Below are 19,663 nucleotides of genomic sequence, written 5' to 3' on the forward strand. Positions count from 1 at the left end.
CATAACGTTGCTGTCACATTTGCCCTCTTCGTACTCAGCATTTTACTCTTCTTTGATTACCAGCGGCAGGCTCAGCACCATCACGTGGGAGGAGCTTGTGCCCATGGTCCTGGACCGATTTACGAACCCTCGTCAGGGTGGAGGTTCGGAGGCGTTTACTGGCCAACGGTCGAAAGGCCGTAACTCGGGCAAAGGGAAGGCTTCATCGGAGAAGTCTTCTGAGAAGAAGTCCGACGCTGACCGCGAGAAACTGAAGGCAGAGAGGACCTGTAATGAATGTGGCGAGAAAGGCCACTACTGGAGGCAGTGTCCCAAGTGGAAGACCGAAAAGGGTGAAGACTCCTCAGCAATCATGAAGACTCCGGCTTTTGTGCACCTGGAGGTGATGGACACCGATGCTTCATTTTCTTCAAGCAGGGAGGAGATTGAAGGACTCTCCACAACGGATACTCGGGAGTGGATTCTCAATAGTGGTGCTTCCAGGCACATGACTCCTTCCCGTTCCGGTTTACAGGATCTCTGCAGGCTTTCTGGTCATATTCTTACTGGTGATACATCCACTATCCCAGTTCACAATGAGGGCAGGATGGAGATAGTTCCCGATGGCAGAGGGGGGAAGCATTCCTCCCAGGTGTTGTATGTTCCGGCACTTGGTTTTCATCTGTTGTCAGTGCATCAGGTTTGCAAGACTGGCGTACGGGTGGAGTTTGATGAGCATTTTGTTGCTCTCCGGGACAAAGCAACAGGCCAAGTGGTTTGGGAAGGCGGAGTGGAGAATGGAGTTTCCAGGCTTTCAGCACTCTCTCTCCCAGGTCCTCAGGATTGTGATGAGTGGCAGTCTGGTAATGGCTACTCAAGTGTGGATACGCTGCAGGTGCGGGCTTTCCGAGACCAAGTGGTGGATAGCTTGCCAGTAGATGGCAACAGTTGGCAGGAACTTTCCAGTACTGATGTTGGTAGTTCTTGTGTTCGTGAGTCAGAGGAAGCTGAACAGGTCACTTATGCTCTGATGTCTCGTCGCGGGACATAGAACTTCCAGTAGTTGAGGATGGTTTCCACGGGGACCTTTCGAAAAGCCAGGCAGGTGGCAGGTGCTTACTTGTAGAAGGAGGTGGTTTCTCCAGGCTTTGTGGTTTCGGATTCAGAGGGGGTGGGTGACAGGTTTCATCAGGTTTCCAGGACTTGCTTGTGCACCGTAACAGGTGCTGATCCTTGTGAGCAGTGTGATGTCTCTTTGACTCAGAAGCTGTATGGTTCATTGATCTGGTTGATGGATACCAGATTGGACGGGAGCTTCCTGATGAGGCAGTTGAGCTCATGCTTGCAGATGTCTCTTTGGGAGGCAAGATTGCGTTTCCTGTGGTTTCTGCGGCATGCGAAGGATCATGGACTCTTGTACACAGGAGGGGGATTGTTGGATGGAGTCCGACTCCGCGGTTGGAGTGACTCGGTTTGGGGAGGAGATCCGGACACGAGGAGATCTACTTCAAGCCCAGGAGCAGTTTTACGGAGCAGGAGGAGGTTACATTGCAGGTTTGGGCTTCCACTGGAGGAACCCATGGTCATCCAGAGGCACTTTGTTCGTGAACAGATCGTTGCTGATGACATCTTGCTAGAGTTCTGTTCGACGGAGGACAGTACGGTGGACCTCTTCATGAAGTTGCTCTCTCAGGATTTGCTCAGGCGGCACCCCAGCTCCCAGTGGTTGGTCACACAGCCAGGAGCTGAGAGGGGGTGTTAGAAGTCATCTCCTGTCTAGTTTTATACACCAGGGCCTTTGTTGTGGGTGTGCCCGCCCTTATGAGGTGTTTTCCCATTTTTCCCCACTCTCCGCATTTTTCCCCTATTTTTTCCATTTTTTCTGAGGCTTGGGAGGGCTGCCAGAGGGTGCCAAGAGCAGTACAGTGCTGGCCGACTGGGTGTTTATCAGTCGTGGGCACTCTTGCTGCTGGCCGACTGTTTTTGATCAGTCGTGGGCACCAGTTTGCTGGCCGATTGCATTTATGCAGTCGTGGGATCTTTTATCAGTCGTGGGCTTTTATTTATGCTAGCCGACTGCCCTCTAGGGAGGTATATATAGGACCCCAGCCCCCATACCTCATTTGTATCATTCCTCGGGATCTTCTTGTGTATATAGAGCAGAGTTACACGCCTACATCTCTCTCTCTCTTGTGCTGTTTTTCTGCCTGCGTTTTTGCTCGTGTTCCCAGATTTGGTCATCATCTCCACGGCGAATTCTGACACCAACTACACCATATGGAAGGTGAAGGTGAAATCAGCCTTGCGTGGCGTGGATCTCTGGGATTGGCTTGTTACACAGGCCAATGCCACCCCTCCCACCCTTGCTTCCGGTGGTGTGACTCAGGCACAGATTGATATTTGGCAGTCGAATGATCGACGTGTTTTCTCCTTCCTGATGTTGAACTGTCAGGATGTTGTTCTCTCTCATGTGCGTACAGCAGATGCTGCACATGAAGTTTGTGTTAGAAGTCATCTCCTGTCTAGATTTATACACCAGGGCCTTTGTTGTGGGTGTGCCCGCCCTTATCAGGTGTTTTATCATTTTTCCTCACTCCCCGCATTTTTCCCCTATTTTTTTCCATTTTTCTGTGGCTTGGGAGGCAGCCCATGTGCTGGCCGACTGCTGAACTGGTCCACGACTGCATCTGGGAGGTGGCCGATTGCTAATGATCTGGCCGACTGGAGATGTGTGCTGGTCGTGGAGTTCTCAGGGCCAGTCGGCTGCCTACAGCAGGCCGACTGTGCTGATGTGGGGGCATATAAATAGGCCCCCAGCCCCCATACCACACTTGTATCATATTCGGGATCTTCTTGTGTATATCAGAGCAGAGTTACACGCCTACATCTCTCTCTCTCTCTCTTGTGCTGTTTTTCTGCATGCGTTTTTTGCTCTTGTGTTCCCAGATCTGGTCATCATCTCCGCTGCGTATTCTGACATGGTATCAGAGCCCTAGGCTCTAGATAGTTCTTGGGATTTGTGTGAGCAAGAGGGGGACTGTTTTGTGGCTGATTGGTGGACTGTTTTGGACTGTTCGGGAAGAGGAGAAGCAAGAGGAAGGCGGGCTGATTTGCTGGACAGCCACTTGCAGGTTTTAGTTTTTTCTTTGTTCCCACCCACCCACCCTTTTCAGAGCACATCCCCGCAATGGCAGATCTGTATGAAATGGCCGAGAGACGTGTGAAGATCCCGACACTCCCCACGTTCCCGGTGGACCGTCAGTTGGACGGGAGTAACTACGGCATATGGAAGGTTATGATGGAATCTGTTCTGGAGTCTTACGACCTCGCCGATTTCGTCATTGTTGGGGTTCCACGGCCGGAAGTTGAGGAAGGGGAGTTACCGTCGATCCGAAAGGACCGGGAGGCACAGACACACATGTGGGATCGTGTCAACGCCAGGGTCCGTTCGTTTATTTTCCTCGACTGCACACCACAGGTAATCAATCATGTAAAGCATATGACGTTGGCCAGAGGTATATGGCAGCATTTGGCTTCTCTTTACAACAGGGTATCGCCCATGAAGAGGATTTCCTTGGAAGTATAGATGTGGGTTATGAGCCCTGCAAAGTCGGCGACGATGCGGGAGCATATTAACAAGCTGCAGGCTCTTCAGCAGGAAGTTCTTCAGGCTGGGAAGGAGATATCGTCAGAGGACATGGCCATCACGTTGCTGTCACATTTGCCCTCTTCGTACTCAGCATTTTACTCGTCTTTGATTACCAGTTGGCAGGCTCAGCACCATCACGTGGGAGGAGCTTGTGCCCATGGTCCTGGACCAGGAGGAACGATTCACGAACCCTCCTCAAGGTGGAGGTTCGGAGGCCTTAACTGGCCAACGGTCGAAAGGCCGTAACTCGGGCAAAGGAAAGGCTTCATCGGAGAAGTCTTCTGAGAAGAAGTCCGTCGCTGACCGCGAGAAACTGAAGGCAGAGAGGACCTGTAATGATTGTGGCGAGAAAGGCCACTACTGGAGGCAGTGTCCCAAGTGGAAGACCGAGAAGGGTGAAGACTCCTCAGCAGCAGTCATGAAGACTCCGGCTTTTGTGCACCTGGAGGCGATGGACACCGATGCTTCATTTTCTTCAGGCAGGGAGGAGATTGGAGGACTCTCCGCAACGGATACTCGGGAGTGGATTCTCGATAGTGGTGCTTCCAGGCACATGACTCCTTCCCGTTCCGGTTTACAGGATCTCTGTAGGCTTTCTAGTCATATTCTTACTGGGGATACGTCCACTATCCCAGTTCACAGTGAGGGCAGGATGGAGATAGTTCCCGATGGCAGAGGGGAGAAGCATTCCTCCCAGGTGTTGTATGTTCCGGCACTTGGTTTTCATCTATTGTCAGTGCATCAGGTTTGCAAGACTGGCGTACGGGTGGAGTTTGATGAGCATTTTGTTGCTCTCCGGGACAAAGCAACAGGCCAAGTGGTTTGGGAAGGCGGAGTGGAGAATGGAGTTTACAAGCTTTCAACACTCTCTCTCCCAGGTCCTCAGGTTTGTGATGAGTGGCAGTCTGGTAATGGCCACTCAAGTGTGGATACGCTGCAGGTGCGGGCTTTCCGGGACCAGATGGTGGATAGCTTGCCAGTAGATGGCAGCAGTTGGTAGGAACTTTCCAGTACTGATGTTGGTAGTTCTTGTGTTCGTCTCAGTCAGAGGAAGCTGAACAGGTCACTTATGCTCTGATGTCTCGTAGTGTTCGGGACATAGAACTTCCAGTAGTTGAGGATGTTCTTTCCACGGGGACCTTTCGGAAAGCCAGGCAGGTGGCAGGTGCTTACTTGTAGAAGGAGGTGGTTTCTCCAGGCTTTGTGGTTCCGGATTCAGAGGGGGTGGGTGACAGGTTTCATCAGGTTTCCAGGACTTGTTTGTGCACCGTAACAAGTGTTGATCCTTGTGAACAGTGTGATGTCTCTGTGACTCAGAAGCTGTATGGTTCATTGATCTGGTTGATGGACACCAGATTGGACGGGAGCTTCCTGATGAGGCAGTTGAGCTCATGGTTGCAGATGTCTCTTTGGGAGGCAGGATTGTGTTTCCTGTGGTTTCTGCGGCATGCGAAGGATCAGGGACTCTTGTACACAGGAGGGGGATTGTTGGATGGAGTCCGACTCCACGGTTGGAGTGACTCGGTTTGGGGAGGAGATCCGGACACGAGGAGATCTACTTCAGGCCCAGGAGCAGTTTTATGGAGCAGTAAGAGACAGTCATCTTTTGCCTTGTCGCGGACTGAGGCAGAGTACCGGGCTGCTTGTGATGCTGGTTGTGAGGTGGTGAGGATGCAGAGGTTGCATTGCAGGTTTGGGCTTCCACTGGAGGAACCCATGGTCATCCAGAGGCACTTTGTTCGTGAACAGATCGTTGCTAATGACATCTTGCTAGAATTCTGTTCGACGGAGGACAGTACAGTGGACCTCTTCACGAAGTCGCTATCTCAGGATTTGCTCAGGCGACACCCCAGCTCCCAGTGGTTGGTTACACAGCCAGGAGCTGAGAGGGGGTGTTAGAAGTCATCTCCTGTCTAGATTTATACACCAGGGCCTTTGTTGTGGGTGTGCCCGCCCTTATCAGGTGTTTTATCATTTTTCCTCACTCCCCGCATTTTTCCCCTATTTTTTTCCATTTTTTTGTGGCTTGGGAGGCAGCCCATGTGCTGGCCGACTGCTGAACTGGTCCACGACTGCATCTGGGAGGTGGCCGACTGCTGATGATCTGGCTGACTGGAGATGTATGCTGGTCGTGGAGTTCTCAGGGCCAGTCGGCTGCCTACAGCAGGCCGACTGCTGATGTGGGGGCATATAAATAGGCCCCCAGCCCCCATACCACACTTGTATCATATTCGGGATCTTCTTGTGTATATCAGAGCAGAGTTACACGCCTACATCTCTCTCTCTCTCTTGTGCTGTTTTTCTGCTTGCGTTTTTTGCTCTTGTGTTCCCAGATCTAGTCATCATCTCCGCTGCGTATTCTGACAGTTTGGAAGGCTTTTGCAGATCTCTATGAGATTAAGTCTCCGGGTCAGATTTTGCCATTGGAAAAGCAACTTATGAACTTAACAGTTTCTGCGTTTCCATCTTTATCTGCTTTCATCTCGAAGATGAAAGATCTCCGGGACGAGCTTGCTGTTTGTGGCAAGGATATCTCCACAGAGGATATGGCTATTCGGCTACTCTCCAAACTTCCAGAGAGGTTCAATGCACAAGGCGAGGTTGGTTGCCAAGGGTTATGCTCAGGGCCCTAGTGTCGACTTCGATGAGACCTTCGCTCCGACTGCCCGGATGACTACCATTCGCACCATTCTTGCACTTGCAGGACATCATAGATGGCCCGTTTTCCAGATGGACGTCAAGTCGGCTTTCCTGAATGGAGAGCTTCCACAGGAGGTTTATATTGATCAGCCGCCAGGATGTTCCGGGCAAACAGGATCATGTGTACCGGCTGAAGAAGGCTTTATATGGTCTAAAGCAGGCTCCGCGGGCTTGGTACCAGCGGATTGATGAGTTCTTTCAGAAGCTCGGCCTGCGCCGTTCTCATGCAGATTCAAACCTTTATATCCTCCTTGAGAGTGTTGAAAAAGCGGTAGAGGGAGAGGAGACACACACACAGGAGCAAAACCTAATGTATATTGCAAACCCTAACCATAGAGGGAAGCCATCTCCCTTCTCACCCAATGCATAAAGCCATAATCCATAATACACACAACACACTATGAGTTGTGTCCACACATATCTAACCCTAGCTAATGTCCACACACTATGACCTGCTAGACGCGGTCATTTATGTCTCACACATGTTCCTACCTAACATGCCAGCACATAGTGCAGCTGGCTCACACTGACATCGAGCTTGAATCTCAACAGCCCCTCTCAAGCTCATGATGTACTGCCATAGATGAAGATGTAGATGAGCTTGAGATATCAAGGCTCTCAACACTCCCCCTCAAGCTCATCCCATGTACTCCCAATATAGTACGGAAGTACTCAAACTTCTCCCTGCTAAGTGGCTTTGTAAAGATGTCTGCCACCTGCTCATCAGTCTTCACATACTGTAGATCAACTGTACCATCCAGCACCTTCTCTCTGACAAAGTGATAATGGACCTCTATATGTTTGGTCCTCGCATGAAACACTGGATTCTTTGCCAACTGTATGCTACTCATGTTGTCACAATGAATGACAACTTTGCCATCAATAGGCTCACCCAAGTCTGCCAAGAGACTATTTAACCATACTGCCTCACAGGTAGCAATGGCTGCACCTCTGTATTCAGCCACTGTACTAGATAAAGCAACTGTAGGTTGCTTCTTGCTACTCCAACTCACCACGGCACTTCCAAGTGTAAAGGCATAACCACTAGTAGACCTCCTGTCATATGAGCTACCTGCCCAATCAACATCTGTGTAGCCATGTATATCCAAGCCTTTACCACTCTCATAAAGTAGACCATAATGTGCAGTGGTCTTTACATATCGCATGATGCGTCTCACTGCATCCAAATGAGGTTTTCTGGGGCTCTGCATAAACTGGCTTACTAGCCCCACAGCATAACTCAAATCCGGGCGTGTGATAGTCATGTAAATGAGACTACCAACCATCTTTCTGTACATAGATAGATCATCCAACTCCTCACCATAATCAGCCCGCAACTTCACATTTTGCTCCAAAGGTGTACTCATAGGCTTACACCCTGTCATGCCATACTTTGCCAACATATCCAATGCATATTGGCGTTGCACTAACCATGTACCTGCATGGTCTTTGATCACTTCAATTCCAAGAAAGTATCTCAACTCACCAAGGTCTTTCATGTCAAATTGCCCACTCAATGCTTTCTTGACATGCATCACATCTGTACCATGATCACTTGTGATAATCAAGTCATCCACATAGATTGACAAGTAAAACAATCCCATGATCTGTCTTCTTCACATAGAGTGAAGAATCTGCCGTAGAAATCTGAAATCCAAGAGAGATAAGATATCTGCTCATCTTATCACTCCAAGCACGAGGTGCTTGCTTCAAATCATATAATGCCTTTTTCAATCTGCATATATGAGTGGGATACCTTGGGTGTACATACCCTTCTGGCTGTGCCATATATACTTCCTTGTAGATCACCATTTAGAAATGCATTTTTAACATCCATTTGATGCATTTCCCAACCATTAGCTGCAGCCATAGCAATGACTGCTCTCACTGTTCCCATCTTTGCCACTGGACTGAATATTTCATTATAGTCCAAACCTTGGGTTTGTGCATAACCCTTAGCTACCAATCTTGCTTTATGTCTTTCAATGGAACCATCAGACTTGCACTTCACTTTGTAAACCCATTTACAACCAATGACATTTTTGTCCTTTGGTAATGCAACCAAATCCCATGTGTCATTATGAATCAATGCGTCCATCTCAACATCCATTACTTGCTCCCATATATGCATTCCAATAGCTTCTGTATAGCATGTAGGTTCCACATGCTTCACCAAAGACGTCATATATGCATAATGCATAGCAAAATCTCGATATGTCAACCTGTCAACTGGATATCTGACCCTTTGGGATCTCCGCAATGCATGCGGATCACTCTGAACACCTGTCACTCTAGCATGTGGTGGCACATATCTATCTGGCCTAGCACCAGGTGTGCGTAAAACAGGTATGCCAAGCTCCTCATCCAAACTCTCTGAACTGGACGACTCATAACCTGTAATTCCAATGCCTTCAACCTCCTTCTTTCCTTTATCCACAGCACTACTCCCAGTGCTCACACTCTCATGCCTCAAATGTCCTGAACGTCTTGACCATGGACATACAGTACTACTCTCAGCTTCTGCTGGCCCAGACATAGAAGTAGAACTAGAACTCCCTTGTGGCAAGTTCACAGGCACATCAGCTTCAAGTGACTCAATGACACCCTCATCCTTTGCTTTGTACCAACTAGCAAGCTCATCAAACACCACATCTCGTGAGATGACCACTTGTCTAGTTTGTGGATTATAACATTTGTATGCCTTACGATCCTCTGCATATCCAACAAATACACATTTTTCTGCCTTAGGATCCAACTTCCTCCTTCTTTCATCAGGCACATGTACATAAGCTATGCATCCAAAAACTTTGAGGTGTCCAATGTCTGGCCGAAAACCTGTAAGCCGCATCTCTGGCGTACTTCCATGTATGGCTGCTGTAGGTGTCTTATTCAATATATACACCGCGGTAGCACATGCTTCTGCCTAATAATAATCTGGCATGCTCTTTTCATTGAGCATTGCCCTAGCCACTTTACATATGACTCTATTCTTTCTCTCAGCCACACCATTTTGCTGAGGGATATACCTGTAAGTCAATTATCTTCTTATTCCATGCTTTCTCAAGAAATGCTCAAAAGCCTTTGAGGTGTATTCACCACCTCCATCTGTCCTCAAACATTTAATCCAACAGCCATATTGCTTTTCTGCAAAAGCTTTGAAATCCATAAACTTTTCCAACACTTCACTCTTCTCTCTGAGAAAGTATATCCATGTTATCCTGCTGAAATCATCTATGAATGTCACATAGTATAAACTGCCTTTGATAGATGGGTTTTGTGCAGGACCCCATACATCACTATGTACTATCTCAAGTGGCCTGCTACTCATGTTTCCTTCTCTAGAAAACCGCAACCTTGCCTGCTTTCCAAACTGACAGGCTTCACAAACATGCATATGCCCATCATACTTGAATCTAGGCAGCCCACTAACAATGCCTCTTGCCTGCATGTTCTTTAACCTTTGTATATTGACATGTCCAATCCTCTTATGCCACATATCAATGTCATGTACCACATTTCTGCTTTTAGAGAACATGGCTGATTTTAACTCAGGAATTCCAGCATCCAGCTTAAACAACCTGCCTTCTTTCTTGCCTTTAGCAATGACTCTACATCCATGTTTGAAATCCTCAACGAAGCAACCATGCTCGTTGAAACGAACCTGTAATCCCTGTTCCACCATTTGACCAACTGAGGCCAAGCTTTTTGTGATAGAAGGCACATACAATACATCTGACATAGATTTTGTTTGACCATTGTGCATAACCAATGGTACACTTCCAACATGTGTAATGGCATGCTGAGTATCATCTCCTGTTTCCACATAGCCTTTCACATCCATAGGCTTCATATGCTCAAACCATTCACCATGACAAGTCATATGGTTTGATGCTCCAGAGTCCATATACCAAGTATCATCATTCTCAGCATTTGTCATCATAGATCCCACAACATGTTTCATGGGGAAAACAAGTGATTTGCTGTGCCATCATTACTGCTTGATGCATAATTTCCACCATAATGTCCACCACGTTGTGCTCTACCCCCTCTCAAATCATTCTGTTTGCGGAAACAATCTCTTGCCATATGACCAAATTTCCCACGATAATGGCATTCCACATCTTGCATAGATGTTTGTTGACCTTGCCAACGTCCTCTACCACGAGGATTACCTCTGCCTCTCTGAGGTGTATATCCACGACCACCTCTAGCACCATATGAAGACTGAAAATTCTGCTGTGATGACCTGTCCTACCATCCACGACCATTAACACCACGGCCACGTGATGTGAATCTCCCCCTGCCTCTAAAACCTCTCTGCGAATAGAAAGCCTGATTTCTGCCATTATCATCATAGCTAGTAGATGCATCCTGAAAGGAATCACTGAGTTTGATTTCCTCAACAAGCAAGAGTGAAACCAACTCATCAAAGTCTGGTAAACCTGTACTCCGAACCGAGATGGATGTATCAAAAGATTTATATTCTTTGCCAAGACCACGCAAGGTAATATCCACCAAATCATCATCAGGCATGGGGACATTTATTGTTGCCAATGCATCTGCAAACTTCTTAATTTCTTGCACATAATCATGAATGCTCCTTCTATTCCGCTTCACATTATGTATTTGTTGTCGCAACTGAGACTTGCGAGCACTCGTGTCTGTATCAAACATCTTTACCAAAGTATCCCATGCATCTTTGGGATTCTTAGCATCCTGTATGTGTATGAGCATAGCATCCGAAATACATATAGACAGATAATGCAACACTTTGAATGCTCTTTCTGACCATTGCTTATGAGCTATAACCTGCTGCTGTGTAGGTTGTCGGGGTAGCTCTGGCTCTGGCTCAGCACCTGTAATGAGATTCCAAAAACCTTTTCCCTTCAGAAAACTTTTGATCATGTACTTCCATGCCTGGAAGTTCTTCCTATCCAGCTTTTCACCAACAATCTGTACTGGATTATCTGACATATTTACTCAATGCAAATACAGCTTCCGCACAATTCCAAATCTGTAAACGAGCCTTCCTCAGCTCAACCACACTCCAATGGATGTTTCAGATACTCCAAAGTAGCCAACAATCTTCAATTTTGATATAGAAAATCAACCTGTATGCATCCAAAATGAACTGGCTCACGCAGTCCGAGATACCCTGATTTGATGCGCTTTCCAAGGCTCCAAATTGTAATGTAGTGGTTCAATCAAGTATGGGTAACTTGCATTGACACCTAAACAACCTCAATGTTGAGTATCAACACCATCTGACATGTATACATATCAATTTTGTAAAACCCCTTTCTCTGTTTTGGAAAAAAACAAAAAAACCAGAAAAACCAGTAGTAATTTTGCTCTAATTTCTTCAATCTTTGTCCAAATTGAGCAACCAGGCATTCATTAGCTTAGCAATGATGTCCACTAACTCCATGTAAGAGGAATTTGTCCAATTGTTTAAGACCAAGGATTAATTGCTCGATTAAACTCACTCTGTTTCTCTGCAACTAGTAGACAGGCTTTTTAATCAGCTCATTCCCAGCTCAATTAGGCATAATTGTTCAATCCAATCATGTAGCCCTCTTCTCAAGTGTGTGTATTAGCCAATTGCTAAATCAATTTTGAAATATATCAAGTACACAAGTAGTAATCAACCTCCTCGCATCAAAATGATCAAAAAACTGCCCTATTTCTCTCTGCAGTCTGCGCCGCCTGCTCTACAGGGGTTTCGGAGTGATTATAATAATAATTGATGAGGTAATCAAGTGCTCAACACACCTAGGCAAGTGTGTAACTAGTCAATGCCTTGATTTTTGCCAAAAACATGCTCCAAATGCATCAAATTTTAAGTTGCTTTTCTCTGTTTTGTGAGAGCTCAAAAACTAGAATTTTTCACTCATTCAAATGCATGTAAATTGCTCCAAAATCACAGTAGGGCTTGCATAGCAGTTGCCAATACATTCCTCCTTGTCAAATACATGTTTGTTTTGCCAGATTTGCATGTATTTCCACCATACATCAGTGCTTCCAAGCTTTAATGGAAAGCTTCCAAAAAACCAGAATTTTTCTTTGCTTTGATTTGCTCTAGTTTGCTTTGTTTTTGCCTGAATCACCTGCAATCCGCTCAAGGATGTTTAGAAGACCTTACGCGGTAGGCCAAGCTCTCAGATCTGATAGTAATCAGTGTGCTCCAAGCTTCACAGCTTCAATGGCAAGCTTCACAGCTTTTCTTCACAGCTTCTTCTCCCTCTTCTCTCACTCACTCATAAACCCTAATAGACAGCACAAGGCTCTGATACCATGTTGAAAAAGCGGTAGAGGGAGAGGAGACACACACACAGGAGCAAAACCTAATGTATATTGCAAACCCTAACCATAGAGGGAAGCCATCTCCCTTCTCACCCAATGCATAAAGCCATAATTCATAATACACACAACACACTATGAGTTGTGTCCACACACATCTAACCCTAGCAAATGTCCACACACTATGACCAGCTGAACGCGGTCATTTATGTCTCACACATGTTCCTACCTAACATGCCAGCACATAGTGCAGCTGGCTCACACTGACATCGAGCTTGAATCTCAACAGAGAGGGGGTTGATTGTTATCATTGTGGTCTATGTTGATGACCTCATCTTTACAGGTTCTTATTCTGTGCGGATCCGTTCTGTTATGGATGCTTTGGAGACAGAGTTTGAGATGACGGATCTTGGCCTCTTGCATTATTTTCTTGGCTTTGAGGGCAGACCTCGAAGGGCATTTTCTTCTCTCAGCAGAAGTACACTCGAGAGATTCTCGACAGATTTCAGATGACTGGGTGCAAACCAATATCTTCTCCTATGGATATTGGTGAGAAGCTTTCTTCACTTGATGCTTCTCCAGGGACTAATTAGGGACAATATCGGGTTCTCGTCGGTTGTTTGGTATGGTTGACCTACTTCCGATTGGACATATGCTTCGCAGTCAATTTATTGAGTTCCTTCTCATCCAAACCCCGTCAGCAGCATTGGCGGTGTGCTCTCAGAGTTCTTCGGTACTTGCGTGGCACTCTAGATTTTGGCATCTTTTATGGCCAAGGACGCACTCTTGTTGGATGGTCTAACTCAAACTGGGCTGGAGATCCAAATACACAGCGTTCGACCACTGGTTGTATTTTTTCACTTGGGTCTGGAGCCATTTCTTGGAGCAGTAAAAAGCAGCCTACTGTGGCGCTTTCCTCTACCGAGGCGGAGTACCGTGCAGTTTGTTATGCTGCATGTGAGGCGATATGGTTGCGGAGATTATTGGAGGAGCTCGGCTGTCCTCCTACCGGATCTACTCTTCTTTGGTGTGACAATCAGAGTTGCATCGCCATCGCCAAGAACCCTGTGTTTCATGCTCGTACGAAACACATTGAGATTCAGTATCACTATGTTCGCGAACGGGTTCTTGCTGGAGATTTGCGTTTGGAGTATTGTCCTTCCGCGGAGAATGCTGCAGATTTGTTCACCAAGCCGGTTTCTCAGGCTTCCTTGGCTCCTCATCTTCGGATTCTCGGAGTTTGTTCAGCATCTGGTGCTGAGAGGGGGTGTTAGCACTTTCATCCCCAGTTTCTGCTCTTTTATGGTGCCCATTTGGTCCCCTTTTCTATGGCCCTTGCTTGTGGACTGGCCACCCCTTTTTACTATTTTTCTGGGATTTTGCCCAGCCATTCTGGCATTTTTACAGTCGGCCATGTCCAACAGCTCCAATCGGCCTATTTATGAGCTCCAGTCGGCCCCCCCTATAAATAGTGGGTGCTGGCCTCTCATTTCTCATTCAGCCTTGTACATATTTTGCTCCCTCACTTATGAGACTAACAGTGTCTCTTGCTTGGGACTGTTTTGGTTCAGTATATTCAGCATAGTTTGCTCCGTCTTGCACTCTCTGTTCAGCACATTCTAGTGCCACTCTGCTTCCGCTCTGTGCACTCTTTCACATATTAGTTGTCGGCCTACTACAGTTGGCCGACTAGCTCATAGGAGGGGTATATTGTCAGAATATGCAGCGGAAATGATAACCAAACTTGGGTAGACAAGAGCAAGTAGACTGCAGAAAATAATCAGCACAAGAAACACAGAGAGATAGGTGTGTAAACTCTTCTCTATACACAAGATCCCGGAAATACTGAATGAGGAAGTGGTGGGGGCTGAGGGGCAATATATACAACTCCTAGAGGGCAGTCGGCCAACAACAGATAGTGCCCACAACTGGAGAAAATCCCACGACTGCATAAATGCAGTCGATCAGCAGCCTGATGCCCACGACTGGTGCAAAAGCAGTCGGCCAGCAGCCCTGATGCCCACGCCTGAGAAAGTCCAGTCGGCCAGCATTGGGGTGCTCCTGGCATCATCTGGCAGCCCTCCCACCACTAGGAAAAAATGGGAAAAATAGGGAAAAAATACGGGGAGTGTGGAAAAATGATATACGGGCGGGCACACCCACAACAGAGGCCCTGGTGTATACAAATAGACAGGAGATGACTTCTAACACCCCCTCTCAGCTCCTGGCTGTGAAACCAACCCAAGGGAGCTGGAGTGCCGCCTGAGCGTAGCCTGAGGTAGAGACTTCGTGAAGAGGTCCGCCGCATTGTCCTCCGTCGAACAATAAAGTAGCAAGATGTCACCCGCCAAGATCTTCTCACGTACAAAGTGATACTGTATCTCTATATGCTTGGTCTGGGCATGAAAAACCGGGTTCCGAGCAATAGCTATACAACTCTGGTTATCACACTGGATGACTGTGGGCTCCCTCTGTGGAAACCCAATCTCGCCTAGCAGCCTCCGCAGCCATACAACCTCACAAGCAGCACCACAAGCAGCCCGATACTCTGCCTCTGTCGAAGAAAGGGCAATAGTTGGCTGCCTCTTGCTGCTCCAAGAAACTGCTCCTGAGCCGAGGGTAAAAGTGTATCCTGAAGTAGATCTCCTCGTGTCTGGATCTCCTCCCCAATCTGAGTCACTCCAACCTTGGAGCTTGACTCCATTCCCTCCTGTGTAAAAGAGTCCCAGATCCTTCGTACTCTGCAGATACCGCAAGATACGCAATCCTGCGTCCCAATGAGTCTTCAATGGCGTCTGCATAAAAGAGCTCAACAGCCCCACGGAGAAGCTCAAGTCCAATCTGGTGTTCAACAACCAGATCAATGAACCAACCAACTTCCGGTACTGCGAGGCATCAACTGGCTCACAAGGATCTGTAACGGTTAACTTTGTGTTCGGGTCCATCGGCGAAGTAATAGGCTTGCAGTTCTCCATCCCAAAGGCCTCAAGCAACTCATGAACATACCGCTGCTGAGAGACGAAAAACCCCCTCTGGGTCTGCCAGATCTCCAATCCCAAGAAGAAGTGGAGTAAGCCTAAGTCGGTCATCTCAAACTCCTTTGACAAGGCAGCCTTCGTCACTCCGATGTGCTCCACATGACCGCCGGTGAGAATGAGATCATCCACATAAAGGATGATAAGTGTGACCATGCCGCGTTCCCGAAAGAGATACAGGTTCGGATCTGCAACCGATCTCTGAAATCCAGCCCGAATAAAGAAGGAATCAATCTTCTGATTCCAAGCCCTGGGAGCCTGCTTAAGACCATACAAGGCCTTACGTAACCTGTAAACCATCCCTTCCGATCCTGGAACAATAAAGCCTGGAGGCTGCTCAACGTACACCTCCTCCTGCAGGTCACCATTAAGGAACGCAGATTTTACATCCATATGGTACACGGGCCACCTCTGAGAAGAAGCAAGGGCAAGAACGGTCCGAATCGTGGTCATCCGCGCTGTCGGTGCAAAGGTATCCTCGTAGTCGATGCCTGGCCGCTGAGCATAACCTTTAGCCACGAGCCTGGCTTTGTGTTTGTCCACCGACCCATCAGCCGCGTACTTGGTCTTAAAGACCCATTTGACACCAATGACTGACCGCTTCGACGGCCTCGGTACCAACTCCCAAGTGTTGTTCTTCTCGATGGCATCAAGTTCCACCTGCATGGCTTCCCTCCAAGTATCCTGTGAAAGGGCTTCCTTTACGGAAGTGGGCTCTTTATCCCGCATGATACGAGACATGAGAGCATAGTTCACCTGAAGAAGCTCCGCCGTGTTGCTTTTATCTCGAACTCGATGTGATCTTCGAGGGCCGTCCTCTGTGGTCCACTCGGAGGGTAGCTCCGTGACACCTGACTCCCGAAGGGTGTCCAACAACCACCTAGGTACTCGAACAGATCGTGGAGCCTCCTGTGATCGCGGGGGCTCAACTCCAGCTGCGGGCTCAACCTCCTGTGATGACTGAGGTGGATCAACTGGAGTAGTATACTGGGAATCATCATCAGACTCCTCTGGATCTCCAAGAAGTGGCAGCTCCTCGACAGTGGATGCTGGAACATGCTCGTCAAAGACCACATCCCGGCTGACAACAATCTCGTTCCTCTCTGGATCATACAACCTGTATCCCTTGGAAAGAGAGTTATACCCCACAAATACCAGCTTGCGGGACTTGGAGTCAAGCTTCCCCCTCTGCTTCTTCGGAATATGTACATACGCGTCACTCCCAAAGACACGGAAGTGCGAGACATCGGGTTTCCTGCCAAAATATGCCTCAAACGGAGTCATATGGGGTACAGAAGTCGTCGGAGAGCGGTTAATGGTATGGACAGCTGTTGCCACAGCCTCACCCCAAAGTGGACGAGGAAGATCACGATGCTCCAGCATGGTCCTTGCCATCTCCACCACAGTCCTGTTCTTACGTTCAACAACTCCATTCTCCGAAGGCGATCCGGTATTGGCCAATTCCCTCTTGATTCCATGATCTGCACAAAACCGGAAAAATACAGTCGAGGAGAATTCACCTCCTTTGTCAGCCCTGAGAGTCTTGACCTGAAATCCAGACTCTTTCTCCACCATCACGTGCCAATCCTTGAACCGAGCAAAAGCCTCGTCCTTCTGTGAAAGAAAGTAGACCCACGTGAATCTGGTACAATCATCAAGCAGTAGCATGAAGTAGAGAGATCCTCCCAAGGATGGTATCTGCTGTGGTCCACACAAGTCAGTGTGAATCAACTCCAATGGTTTCGAAGCTCGCTTGGAAGCCTGCTTCGGAAAGGATTCCCTGTGCTGCTTACCACGTATGCAAGAACTGCAGCGTCCTTGCCTACTACCAACACCTGGCAAGCCAACCACCATCTGGTCCCGGAAGGCGTGCCGCAAAGCATCCACATTTAAGTGGCCAAAACGAAAGTGCCACAAATCTCCGACCTGAGAGCCTGTCAGTGAGGAGAGTGCAGAGAGCTTGTAGATGCCATTCTCCACACCGCCTTCCCAAACAACTTTGCCTGTCTCACGGTCCCTTAGAGCAACTGAATGCTCCTCAAATTCCACCCGAAAGCCAGTCTTGCAAACCTCATGCACTGACAGAAGATGAAAACCCAGAGCAGGGACATAAAGAACACGGGAAGCATGCTTGCCCCCCTTGCCGTCGGGAATCATCTCCATCCGGCCCTCACTATGAATCGGAATAGTGGAGTTATCGCCAATAAAGATACGACCTGACTGCCGTTTCAGATCCAAAAAGAAGTCACGGGATGGAGTCATGTGCCTGGAAACACCACTGTCGAGAATCCATTCCCGGGTATCCTTCGCGGTGAAGCCAACTGCCTCCTCGCTCGAAGATGATGAAGCATCGGAGTCCACCATCTCCAAGTGCACAAATGCCGGAGTCTTCGCAGCTGAGGCTGAGGAATCAGCACTCTTTCTTGTCCGCTTAGGGCACTTCCTCCAGTAGTGGCCTTTCTCGCCACAATCATTACAAGATCTTGCGGCCTTCAGCTTCTCTCGTTCTGGATCAGGCTTCTTCTCGGAAGACTTCTCCGGTGAAGCCTTCCCTTTGCCCTTGTTGGTATTACGGCCTTTCGACCGTTGGCCAGTTAAGGCCTCCGAACCTCCGCCATGAGGAGGGTTCGTGAAACGTTCCTCCTGGTCCAAGACCATTGGCACAAGCTCCTCCCAAGTAATGGTGCTGAGCCTGCCACTCGTGATCAACGAGAAATAGAAAGCGGAATACTGACCAGGCAAGTGGGAAAGTAACGTGATGGCCATATCTTCGGATGATATCTCTTTCCCAGCTTGAAGGACTTCCTGCTGAAGGGCCTGCAGCTTGTTAATGTGTTCCCGCATCGTCGAAGACTTTGCAGGGTTCATAACCCGCATCTGCACTTCCAAGGATATCCGCTTCATGGGTGACACCCTGTTGTACAAAGAAGCCAAGTGCTCCCATATGCCTCTCGCCAGCGTCATGTGCTTCACATGGTTGATCACCTGTGGTGTGCAATTGAGGAAAATAAACGACCGGACCCTGGCGTTGACACGGTCCCACATGTGTGCCTGTGCCTCTCGGTCCTTCCTCGTCGATAATAACTCCCCTTCCTCAGCTTCCGGCCGTGGCACCCCTATGATAATAAAATCAGCAAGGTCATATGACTCCAGAACTGACTCCATCATGACCTTCCAGATGCCATAATTGGACCCGTCCAACTGACGATCCACTGGGAACGTGGGGAGAGTCGGAATCTTCATGTGCTTCTCAGCCATCTCTATCTGCCATCTCGGAGAGTAACCTGAAAGGGTGGGTGGGTGGGAAAAATCTGAAAATCTGCAAGTGGCTGTCCAGCACCTTTGCCCGCCTTCCTCATGCACCTTCTCTTCCCGTTCAGCCCGAAACAGTCCACCAATCAGCAACCTGTTGCTCCCCCTCTTGCTCAGAAAAACGCCCAAGATCTCCCAGAGCCTAGGGCTCTGATACCAAGTCAGAATATGCAGCGGAAATGATAACCAAACTTGGGTAGACATGAGCAAGTAGACTGCAGAAAATAATCAGCACAAGAAACACAGAGAGAGAGGTGTGTAAACTCTTCTCTATACACAAGATCCCGGAAATACTGAATGAGGAAGTGGTGGGGGCTGAGGGGCAATATTTACAACTCCTAGAGGGCAGTCGGCCAGCAGCAGATAGTGCCCACGACTGGAGAAAATCCCACGACTGCATAAATGCAGTCGGCCAGCAGCCTGATGCCCACGACTGGTGCAAAAGCAGTCGGCCAGCAGCCCTGATGCCCACGCCTGAAGAAAGTCCAGTCGGCCAGCATTGGGGTGCTCCTAGCATCATCTGGCAGCCCTCCCACCACTAGGAAAAAAATGGGAAAAATAGGGAAAAAATACAGGGAGTGTGGAAAAATGATATACGGGCGGGCACACCCACAACAGAGGCCCTGGTGTATACAAATAGACAGGAGATGACTTCTAACATATATAAGGGTGCACACCCTTCCCCTCA

The 19,663-nt window shown here is 48.2% G+C and overlaps 2 protein-coding genes across 2 annotated transcripts in view; one reads left to right on the forward strand and one right to left on the reverse strand.

The window, feature by feature from the left end:
* LOC147637847 (uncharacterized) overlaps nt 1-19,663 on the reverse strand; it is a 112,508-nt gene that overhangs the window by 75,046 nt on the left and 17,799 nt on the right. The gene's annotated exons all lie outside the window — the stretch shown is intronic.
* LOC147637848 (uncharacterized) lies at nt 393-5,407 on the forward strand. Its single transcript, XM_086798953.1, has 2 exons — nt 393-994; nt 4,691-5,407. The coding sequence occupies exons 1-2, from the start codon at nt 488-490 to the stop codon at nt 4,805-4,807; spliced, it is 624 nt and encodes a 207-aa protein (XP_086655079.1). The 5' UTR covers nt 393-487; the 3' UTR covers nt 4,808-5,407.

The sequence above is a fragment of the Cibotium barometz genome, chromosome 6 (genome assembly GCF_041138505.1).
Source record: "Cibotium barometz isolate CiBa-2024 chromosome 6, ASM4113850v1, whole genome shotgun sequence".
Classification (NCBI taxonomy): Eukaryota; Viridiplantae; Streptophyta; class Polypodiopsida; order Cyatheales; family Cibotiaceae; genus Cibotium; species Cibotium barometz.

What these genes read in the sequence shown, in the direction of transcription:
- LOC147637848 (XM_086798953.1), top strand. Translation starts at nt 488, where the DNA reads ATGACTCCTTCCCGTTCCGGTTTACAGGATCTCTGCAGGCTTTCTGGT. An exon ending in AGTCAGAGGAAGCTGAACAG is followed by an intron (nt 995 to 4,690) that starts GTCACTTATGCT and finishes GAAGCTGAACAG; the next exon opens with GTCACTTATGCTCTGATGTC.